Source organism: Molothrus ater, chromosome Z (genome assembly GCF_012460135.2).
Source record: "Molothrus ater isolate BHLD 08-10-18 breed brown headed cowbird chromosome Z, BPBGC_Mater_1.1, whole genome shotgun sequence".
NCBI lineage: Eukaryota > Metazoa > Chordata > Aves > Passeriformes > Icteridae > Molothrus > Molothrus ater.
This window is the reverse complement of record NC_050511.2, coordinates 53,388,263-53,399,095: the sequence shown is the minus strand read 5'-3', so window position 1 is coordinate 53,399,095 and position 10,833 is coordinate 53,388,263. Positions and strand designations below refer to the sequence as shown.

At 41.4% G+C, this 10,833-nt stretch overlaps 2 protein-coding genes across 4 annotated transcripts in view; both read left to right on the top strand.

Annotated features, from left to right (window-relative positions):
- Positions 1-215: 215 nt before the first annotated feature.
- On the top strand, positions 216-9,071 carry CCDC112 (coiled-coil domain containing 112). Of its 3 annotated transcripts, none has more exons than XM_036403056.2 (10): positions 216-268; positions 595-710; positions 1,903-2,024; positions 3,626-3,715; positions 4,979-5,054; positions 5,681-6,071; positions 6,864-7,271; positions 8,014-8,109; positions 8,615-8,733; positions 8,811-9,071. In XM_036403056.2, the coding sequence occupies exons 1-10, from the start codon at positions 221-223 to the stop codon at positions 8,839-8,841; spliced, it is 1,497 nt and encodes a 498-aa protein (XP_036258949.1). In that variant the 5' UTR covers positions 216-220; the 3' UTR covers positions 8,842-9,071. The 3 variants fall into 3 exon arrangements, with proteins under 3 accessions (XP_036258949.1, XP_036258948.1, XP_054373868.1); XM_036403055.2 differs by having other exon boundaries at positions 7,981-8,109; XM_054517893.1 differs by lacking the exon at positions 3,626-3,715 and having other exon boundaries at positions 7,981-8,109.
- A 107-nt stretch (positions 9,072-9,178) lies between these two features.
- The window catches only part of PGGT1B (protein geranylgeranyltransferase type I subunit beta), a 35,438-nt gene continuing 33,783 nt past the window's right edge, over positions 9,179-10,833 (top strand). Inside the window, 1 exon segment of the mRNA XM_036403057.1 lies at positions 9,179-9,381. Within this exon segment, the coding sequence (XP_036258950.1) occupies positions 9,245-9,381 (137 nt within the window). The 5' untranslated portion in view covers positions 9,179-9,244.

Below are 10,833 nucleotides of genomic sequence, written 5' to 3'. Positions count from 1 at the left end.
TGACAGGCTAATGAGGGTCCATCCCGGTGTTCCTGAAGTAAGCAATCCATACAAGCCCTGCAACATAAATCAGACCAGGCCCAGCAAGGGCACCCCGGGAAGGGAAGGGAAGGGAAGGGAAGGGAAGGGAAGGGAAGGGAAGGGAAGGGAAGGGAAGGAAGGAGTTAATGGTGGCTGCGAGAGGCGCGGCCGCCCCTCCGCTGGGCGGGCCGGCGGTAACATGGCCGCGCTGGCCCCGGCGCTGGCGGCGGCGGCCGGGCGGCTGCAGGTAAAGGCCGTCGGCACCCCGGCCTGGTGAGGCCGCGCCTCCGGAGGAGCCCCGGGCTGCGCGGGTGTGTCGGGCTGGCCTGAGACAGCCCTTCGGTGTGGCGGACTCGGCGTTTCTCTGTTGAACAGTGCATTGGTGTGTGCGGGCGTGTCACACCCCTCACTCCACCTGCGTGCCCCTGCCGCTTAAACTTACCTGAATCGCGCCAATAGAAATCGAGCTCTGCACTGTGGTGTTGTCTGCTTGAAAGTACCGAGCATTTAAAAAACAAAACAACAAACAAACAAAAAAAGGTTGTTAATAACAATTGATTTTGTTATCTACAGAATGAGAGCTGTTCCAGTACTGCAGGTGCTGGCCGACAGGTTCAGAGCTGGAAGATCAAAGCTGAACGAGCTAAGAAAGTTGAATTCATAAGAACTGCAGAAAAGCTAAAAGCTCAGTAAGTTAAACAGTTTATCATAAGTATGTTTTCATTCTGTTCTGGAGGTAACATTATTAACTCGAGGTTCAAAGTAAGAATGTATGATAATGAAATCTTTAGGCTAAAGGTATCTTTTCAGGGGCTCAAATTATTGTGGTTATTACAGTAGCTCAGGATAGGCTTATGAGCTCCAAAATGCCCTGTTGTTTGAATTACTGTTTGGACTTAGGCCAGTGGTGCAGTAAGACTTTAGTTCGAATTGCTGCTCTTAGATGCACCAGAAAAGGAAATGTGTGAGGCACAATTGAGTTCTCAGTCTTCCTGCTTAGCTGTGCTTACCCTGTAAGGACCTAAAGCCCTTAAGACATGCCGACAAAAGAGGAACTGCAGCAACTGCAGAAGATTGAAAGACTTCATCTAGAATATCTAGGCCACTGTTTTGAAAAACAAGGGTTCAAGACAGCCCAGGCACAGAAATGATTTAAACCTGCTTCCCCACATCTTGATCAAGTGCTGATGACAACTGCACTGGCAGCTGAAAGAACAGGGAAGCTCATCCTCTGGAACAGATCAGAACAGAGAAGCTCATCTTCTGGAACAGATGAGCTTTATGGGGAATAGCTAATGTAGCCATCTGACTGAAGGAGAGTTTTGCAGTTGTGAATCCTGATTTAACAGGGCACTTAACTCTCACACCGGTGTTTTACATTGCGTGTCTCAATCGAGTTCACCTTGATTACCCTGGATCCCGGGTTGTGATTGAAAATTTGACCGCTGGGTAATGTAGATGTTCCCAAGCCGCTTGAAGCGAGGCATGCCATTTAACTGTGGCTCAGCGTCCCTCTGTAATGTTGTCTGTGCTGGGGCTCCATCTAGGTGTGCCACTGCATTAATACAGCCTGTCTGCCTGCACTTCCCAGGGAACACTCTGGCAAGGCTCCCAGAGAGAATGCATGCACATAAAATTTCAGTGTGTAAACCGATGCATGCCACTGAGGTGATTTCCTTGTTAATTTCTTGTTAAAGTTCTTGAGTTACTGTGGTGTGTAGTCTTACAGCTGCAGAAATATTTTCCTTGAAAACAGTTGTAGAACAAACCAGGGATTTGTACCAAATCTAAGACAGTCCTATTAACACAGCCTGCCCACTCACCTTGGAAAATCTTGGAGCTTTACTGAGAGTTACTGAGAAAGGCACCCTTTCTTCCTAGGCTTGCAAATATAGAAAAAGACAAAACTGGACACCTTTATAACAGGAAGAGTGATTCCAGGGTAGAATACAGATTACTTGAGGAACTGGAACACAGCATGACTGTCAGCAGGAAAATGGAAAGTAAGTGAGGTTTTATTTGGGCTTATTTGCTTTTTTTAAAATATGCTTTTGTTTTTGTAAATGGTTTAAAAATCAGTAGTACAGAGAGATCAGTTTAGATGGAAGATGGATACTGGTAAGTGTAGTATTTCACCATGTGCTTAGAAACAGACAGTTCACTGCAAAATTCAGAAGCATAAACGTTTTGGGCCTCATATGTTACTAACTGTTATCTTTTAATCTTCAGTGTAAAACCACTGTGGTGTAAAGGTACTGTTCAAGAAACTTGGAATCAATTTTGTGTGTATATTGTGTGTATATTTGTGTGTCCAGCTAAGGTACAGTAAAAATATTCTTACTTCAACATTCACACAACTGATTGTTGCCTTTAAATACCCCTTTAAACTGTTCTGTGTTTGCATTTTTTGAGTTTTTTGGCAATGAATATTCCTACTTCAGTACTATGAGATGGTAGGCAGTCTGTCCTACAGTATCTGTTCCACTTAGACACTATAGTATAGTTCCAGAAAAAAAAGTTACTCCCTTTACTCACAGTACTTGAATTCTTTCAACAATAATCGCATAAATCATGCTATGCTATCTGATACAGATCAAAATAAGTTGAAGAAAGTAAAGGAATGTAAAAACAATTAAAAGTATACTTTCTTACAAATTTGCATGTGTTCTGATGTGCGCCTTTTATTTAAGGAATCTTAGAATGTCCTTTGCATCTTGCGGTCCTTAAGAAATGTACATTTTTCAGGAATGACTAAGCTAATAAGTTCAGATATTTTTTCCATGAGTAAGAAGGGAGCATGGAATATGGATGGAAATGATGCTATGAGATAATAAAGAGGACAGTGATGAGAGCATGATGAGAGCACTACATGTCAGATATGAAGGAGTATATCCTGCAAGATAAAAGAGTGTACAACCCCCTCTGCCCACCAAATTCCCATTTTACCATGTTGAGGTCTTTCAGCATGATCTGTATACTGTAAGATTTTCTGTGGTCTCAGCAGGAACTTGTACTTCCTTAATGCAAATCTTTTAGGATAGAAGATAAAGGTCCTTAGTATCTAAGATGTAGCCAGAATTTCATCCTCTTCAGCAGTGTATGTATGGCCTCACGAGGAGCCAAGTGGTAACAATACAAAGAAGTGCACACATGCTTGGAGCACATGGAAACATTGATTCTTTGCTATTTAACCCAACAAATAAATGAATCTTGTTGAAGCAGTACATTCATATACACTTTCAAAGTTTGTTTTCTCTTCATAAATGGGTGTTTTGAAGCCTAGGTCAAAGTCTGCCTCAGAACTCTAGAAGCTATCACCTGCATAGGCAGTATTCTCCAAGTTCCCCTTTAGAAACGGGAGCTACTAATTTTAAAATCTGCTGATGCTGTATAGGAAGCTAACGTGGATCACATGGTCAGCTACACGCAATTACCAGTTAAAATGCTTAGTACTATGGCAGTTTCTTATCATCAAATAGAATTTGTGTCCCTGCTTAGATGAAACCCCTGGTTTATTTTGGACACTTCATTGCTCTTGTTCTTTTACTGAATATAATGCACAAAGAAAGTGTCAGAACTATCAGCACCTTATTTTATTTAACAGAAGCTAAAATCCTGCAGCAGCTATCAAAAATACAAAACAATGTGAAGAGACTTCAGCAGCAATTGAAAGATGTGAAGCCTACACCAGAGTGTAAGTCAAGATGACAGGTTTAAAAACATTTTCCTCTACAGACAGGTTTCTTGCATAGTTGTCTTTCTCCTGCAGACTTGGGATACTCCTCCAGTCTTTAAGATGTTGCAGGAATCTGGAAAGGGAAGACTAAACCTAGAAATCATAAAAGACTGTGCAGTTCTGTGTGGAAACAGAAACTTACTTGTCTTACAAGTGGTGTGTGTTTGTTCCTTTAGGTTGTTGAAAGCCCGATTTCCTATCTGTAACATTTGCCTTATGCAAAATAAACCTGGTATTCTACTACCATGTAATTCCCTTTGATCTGGTAAGAGGTCACAGAGTAGGTTCTACAGGGAATTCATTTCTAGCCACCAGTTTGAAATGTAGACTGGAATATTCCACATGAAATGCTGCAGCAGTTTGTTCAGTTTGGATGTTTTAAAGCTTCTGGGAAACAGGTTCTGAAAGAACCATCCTCATATGATACCTACTACCTTTTGTGGAACTCAGGTTGAGGGCCTCCTACTAGCTGAGGGCTTTCTGATGCTAGATAAAATGCATCCCCTTTCATTTATTCAGTGCTTTATCTATTAAAAAAAATCATTATCTACTTAAACTGTCAGTTAAGATACTGAGGCATGAAAGACGAAAAATTAGATTTCGTTTATCTGACTTTACCAAAATACAGGTTAGTTGAACTGCATTCAGCATGTCCATAGAGATGTTGGCTGATTTAAAAGAGATTTTAGTCTAATAATATAATCTAATCTAATGGGTGGATTTTCTTCCACTGCAAAATATATCTTCTCTGGACAGCTGTATTACCATCTTAAGTCAGGACTACAGCATGCTGACAGTACAGGACAAAGTCTTACTCTGATGTTTCTTTATGAGCTTCATAAAAGTAGTTACCTGCAGGTCAAATAGGATTGCTGTAATGTGGTATAAACCAGAGTTGAGTGTCCTTAAGTCATTAACTGCATTGCTCTAAGAAACACAAGTGGAACTCTAGAAGTCTGTCTTAGTTTGGGCATCAGTTGAAGGTTAGTCAAGGTGAGACTTCTTTAAGGGAAATAAACATTTATATTGGCATTTGCATCCAGCTAAGTCCTTTCATAAACACACCTTTTGGATAAATAAGAATTTGTCTTTTAAGGCTGTTTGAGATGGAAATGCATGGTTTTTTGTACAATGAGATACGTATCCTGAAAGTCTCCACAAGTCCTGCATTTCTGGATAGTGCTTAAGTTATATGCTTTTTTTCTTCTTTTCCTTTTTTAGTTGTTGACAAGATCAAGGAAATGATGGAAGAAATAGAAAATGCAATCAATGATTTTAAAGAGGAACAGAGGCAAATGTAAGTTTATGTACTTCAGTACATATAAACATACATATGTATGTATGTTTATATGTACTTCAGCTACTAGAAAAAGGGCTGTTGTAAGACACAACGAAAACTTTGCATTAATCTAGCAAACTGTTCTTATGATTTACTCTTTTGGTAGTGATTCCTGAGGTATGTAAATCAAAGTACAAGCTGTCAGAGTTAGCATCTTGATAAACTGACTTTCAGAGAGGGTGTTTATACAGCTATTGCAGCATTCCAGCTTAACAACGATTTGCCTATGAATAGGCTTTTTAGAGAGACTGTAGAAGAGATTAGATTGTGGGGGTTTTTTTTGTTGCTGTTCTGTTTTCTAATCGGGTTTTGGGGGTTTCTTTTTCTTTCTACTGGTATCAGGAGGGGACTGAGTTAATTGTATGCATGCCATAAATGTGTTCTTTCAGTAAAAGGGTAACTTAATTCTTATTGTGTAGGGCTTTATTACCGGATCATTATAACTGTGCTGTTACCACTTCAGTTCTTAATCTTTGAAGAATAGCTCTTGTGTGGCATTGAACAATTCCAAAATTCATTTTTGGTGAATGGACAATAAATACTGGATTTTTTTTCCTTACATTTCAGTGTTTGTCTCTTTTCAGATATCAACAGCTTTTGAAAGAGGAAAAAGCTGTCATTAATGAGCTCAGTCTCTTTGAGAGAAAAGTGGAACTGTGGGCATTAGGGAGCTCAACAGCAGAAAAAGTTTGGAAATTACCATCAGCCAAGGTCACAGTTGATAAAACACTGGAAAATCATCTACCCGAAGAAGTAATAGAGTTTGAAAAATTTCTTCAGCGAACAGGGGGGCGGCAAGGAGGCTGGGATGATTATGATCATCAAAATTTTCTGAAAATACGGACAAAATACAGAGGAAGGCTGTCTTACATGGATGAAGCCCTTGAGTATCTCAGCGGAAGAACAAAAGAAGATATAGAACAGCATGACAAATGGTATCAAGAATATGTAATTTTACATGAAAGAAAGAAAGAGGTAAAATCAGCCCTCTAAGGCTTTTGAAGATTTCAGAAAATGTACTCATTTTTGAAAGGCATAATCTCTTGTTTTTGTATCTGCCTCTCTGGTTGTAGTGCTAGGCAGATTTCTCTTACAGTTGATGGTATATAACTGAGGTCTTTAGCATCCCCAACCTGCCAAAGTATTTGTCTTTAATAAATAATTACAAATAGGCAAAGACCTAACAACACAGAGAAGTGGCCTGTGTATTGCCAAAGGATATTACAAACACTTTTGAAGTCAGTGATCTTGCAAGCTCGGTGCCAAGCCCAGAGCAGTTACTGATCCTGTCTTCCTCTTATATTTGTCTCTAAGAATGTGTGTCCCACTGTATAAGCAATACACCTAAGACAGACTGACATGCGGAATTATGATTCCCTCAAGAACTGTCTAAGTAATAAAAGGCATACTGACATAAGAACTACTCTAAAACAGTGGGTTAATTGGAAAGAAAGCAAGAACTGAGATACATTTGCATTAAAAAAGTATATTGCATCAACATTCATAACTACCCAAAGTTATTATGATTGCTGTAACTGTTTTAGCAGACATATGTTGAACCTGCTTGTGTGATCCACAAAATAGGGAAAAAAAAAGAGAGGAAACACATATAGGTGCTTCTTGGTTTTAGGTTTTGCCTTCAGTAGACTTTTAATTCCTATGTGTATATTTTGTGTTCTTGGAACAACTGTCTTCATCAGATTGAATCCATGTGAATATGTAAAATTTTCATGAAACTTTGGATTTTTTTCTTATGGTCTCTTGCAGTCAATTAAAAAGTGGAAAGAAAAGCAGCAGCAAGAAAAAGAAAGAAACTTGAAGGATAAAGAGAAATTAGAAAAAATGCTGAAGGAAAGATGGGTGCAGCGTGAAGAAGCTCAGAAGCAAAAGGCAGAAGAAGAAAGAAAAAGAAAACATGCTGCAGTTGAAGTCTGGAAGAAACAGAAAGTAGTAGCATTTGCAATAGATCAAGCATCCCAACTAAAACTAGAAGAGAAGGAGAAAAAGCAACAAAAGGAGTGCCGAAGCCACGTGAAGTTACTGTTGGAAAGGAACACCTTGCAAAAAAAAGTGAAGGAGGAACTTGAAAAGCTTGAAAATGAGAAGAAAGAGGAAGCTGAAAAGGAGGGAAGGAAGAAAATTGCTGCAGAAGAAATTTCTAAGTTTCAGGAGCACGTGCGTAATTTCACCTCCATTTTTGCATGTCGTTGTTTTAAATTTGATATGTCCTACTACAATATAATCAGTTAAACAGGTTTTAAAGTCCAAGTACTATTCATCTAAATCCATGATTGATTCATTACAAATAACAGCATCTATTGCAGATAAAGAGTATGAAACTTGATTTTAGACAAAGATGCTCCTTTTCTTCAATACATATTGAATTCTACAAGATTACTCAAGATCAAATTTCTTTATCCGTACAGAAGTGCGTTTATTTCTTCACTAAATAATTTTTTTGAGAAAAACTACTTGGGCTATGCTGCCTAAGAAGACTTCAGAGGACCTGAGTGCTGTATTCAGATGGGAGGTAGAAAAAGTTTTGGAATATCCTGCAGGTTTCAGTATCTGTTAGGCAAAGTCAGATCCCGTATCAATGTAAATGCAATTACTGGAAAGCTGGTATTATTGTCAGCATTCATACTGAAGTTTTATAAACACAGTATGAACTACTACTTTTTTATTTCCAAGCCATGTAACTATAATTTGTTTGTGCAGGACAAGCTATAGCATGTAGCTACCTAGTGAAACCTTATTCTTTGCTATTACAATAATTTCAAAACAAAACCAAAAAACAACCAACCAAAAATAAAACAAACAAACAAAAAAAAAAAAAGCTGTGAAAAGGCTGCATCTATATTTTTACATCATTTGTCTTACTTAGGAAGAAAAGTTTGCTTTTCCACTCATGTTTCAGGATCTACATAAACTGGAGCTAAGGGTTCTACAGAAACACACGAAAGAAATAGAGAAACAGGAAAAAGACAAAAGATTGGCAAAGTTAAGAGAGAAGGTAACTTTTTGTTTGTTTTAACCAGAGATGTGTGCAGCTTGGTGGTTTAAGCAGACTTTCTTTTCATTGATCTTAAAAGGCAATTGTTTTAAATTATCTAACTAGTTGATAAGGAAAACAAAAAGTCATGCCTTGTTATCAGTAGACAGAATTGCAGCAGGCATAGTTGTTCCTGTTTAAAAAAAATGGGGAAAAATTCCTAGAATTTATGTCTCTCATAGTAGTATTTCACTGGGTAAGGCCTATAAAAGTTAGCTCCAATATGGGTGGTGGCTTTCATTTTTCATATAGTTTTCATATAGTTTTTTTAAATAAGTAGGCTGTCTCCCAGAAGCATTTTGCATATACTGGGTTTAAAAAGAGTTTAACCTTTTAAATTATTAAAATTTAATGTGAGCAAGCGGTGTCACTGTCTTCTGCAGTGAAGACCCAATGAGCGTCATGGAACTCCTTTTGTGAAGAACGAAAGAGGCTAATTATTTTTGGTTGTTTGTTTCACTCTGAGGTCGAGGTTCGGGTGACCAGAGACCGATCCAGGTTGAACAGACCTTCCAAGGGCTGGGAGGAACGCAGTCAAGAGATGGCACCAGCAGCTGCGGAACCGCTGTTGCGTGTTTCTCAGAGGTGAGGAGGGGACCGATGGATGTGCAGCATGACACAAGTGCACTTTTATATTTTAAGCCTTTTTGTTTTCTTGTCAGAGCTGTCCCAGCCTGGAGAGGAGGGTCCTAGCTGCGCACCAGCATGTCCCAGCCGCAGTACGGAGCAGCAGCCAGCACTTCCCGGCACAGAGCCGGCCTGACCCATAGCGTGTATTACCTCTGTCTTTTGCGAGTATCGGGTTTGACACGCCGGCTGCCAGACCGGCCGGCTGTGATGTCCTTTGGCATTAAAAGCGCGTTTTCCCCGCAGCTGGTTGTGGCGGCCCCTTAAGCGTGGGGCGGCCACGCCGGCCCCCGCCACAGTGCACTGAGGCGCCCTTTCCCTTTCCCCTTCCCGTTCCCCCGTTCCCTTTCCCCCCTATCCTTCCTTTCCCTTCCCTTTCCCGCTGGTTCCCCCTTCCGTTTCCCCGCCCCGGGGCGGGCGCCGCGGGTGACGCGATCCGGACGCGCCGGGCGCGGGCAGCAGCGGCGAGATGGAGATGGCGGCGGCGGCGGCGCCGTGCGCGGGGGAGCCGGAGCGGCTGGACTTCCTGCGGGAGCGGCACGTGCGCTTCTTCCAGCGGTGCCTGCAGATCCTGCCCGAGCGCTACTCGTCCCTGGAGACCAGCAGGTAGCAGCGGGACGGGCGCCGCCGTGTCCGCCCGGCGCCCCCCGCCCGTCCCGGCCCGGCCGCGCTCCCCTCCCGCCGGGCGGTCGCGGTGCCGGGAAGCCTCTCCCGGAGCGCTGCCGTCTCCCGCGGCCGGGAGCAGCGCCCCGCGGCCTGAAGGAAAAACATCCCTATAAATCTGCCCACCAGCAGACGGCTCCCAAAAAATACGTGTTAGTGTAGGGGTGTAGTCACCGCTCGCGTAAACTGCTTGACATCCACGAGGGAAGACTTGTTGATCTTTCTAATCTGTTTTAAATCCAGTGCTTCACTCTCTTAATCTGCCCTGGAAGCCATTTTAGAATAAATCACCTAAGCTTCGGCACGCAGGAGACTCCTCTTCATGTAACAAATATTTTTAAGTCTTCATTACCTAGTATAAAAGAGAAAATACTAGTGAAATATGTTCCTCACTTTGAATTGGAGCGGCATTTGTTCCTCTAATGTTTTCAAAATGTCTTTATATTCTTACATCGGAAGCATAAAAATACCAGTAATGTGATTAGCAAGCTGCACTTGGTAAAATATTGGAGACAAGTAGATGGTTTGATAATCTTATTCAGCCAATAAAATAGTAAAATTCTTTCCACTTTATAATGTCTATGTAGCAAGCTCCATGGCTTTGATCAGATCATCCTGCTTTATTTTGGTTGAGAGAACTAACACCTGGCATAAACATGTAAGGACTAGAACAGGTAATGCTGAGCTGGGTATGAAATAACACAACTTTATATTGAAAAGTTAGAAATAGAGCTACTGGAGAGGGGCCAGCAGAGGGCTTAGAAGATGGTTAAGGGACTGGAGCATCTCTCCTGTGAGGAAAGGTTGGGTGAGCTGGGCCTGTTCAGCCTCAAAAAGGGATGACTGAGAGAGGGTCTTACCAATGCATTCAAGTATGTTAAAGGGTGGATGCTGAGAGGATGGGGCCAGACTCTTTAAGTGGTCCCTGTGACAGGGCAAAAAGCAGCAGACAGAAACACAGGAAGGTCCATCTCAGTGAAGAAAAACTTCCTCATACTGGGCTGATCACTGAAACAGACTGCCCAGGGAGGTTGTGGAGTTTTCTTCCCTGGAGATAATCAAAACCTGCCTGGACACAATCCTGTAAAAACTGCTCTGGGTAAACCTGCATTAGGAGAAGTGGGTTGTATGAGATGATCTCCAGAGGTCCTTTCCAACCCCAGCTATTCTGTAATTTTGTGACATTTTGGTTGCACAGCTGTAGATCGTTTATTCGTTAAAATTAGTTGGTGTTTCAGTCTGCTTTCTCATTTATTTTAGGTGACAGCAAGGGGAAGTCTAGGCATTCTATGCCTGTGTATAGGCCTTAAAATTACCACAGCATGCAGATGTACTAGAGCAATAACACAAATAGCTAACCTTAGCCCCACTGACATTTGAAAAGAGTTAAAGAAA

What these genes read in the sequence shown, in the direction of transcription:
- CCDC112 (XM_036403055.2), top strand. Translation starts at nt 221, where the DNA reads ATGGCCGCGCTGGCCCCGGCGCTGGCGGCGGCGGCCGGGCGGCTGCAG. An exon ending in TGTGAAGCCTACACCAGAGT is followed by an intron (nt 3,716 to 4,978) that starts GTAAGTCAAGAT and finishes TTCCTTTTTTAG; the next exon opens with TTGTTGACAAGATCAAGGAA. An exon ending in TGGCAAAGTTAAGAGAGAAG is followed by an intron (nt 8,110 to 8,614) that starts GTAACTTTTTGT and finishes TTTCACTCTGAG; the next exon opens with GTCGAGGTTCGGGTGACCAG.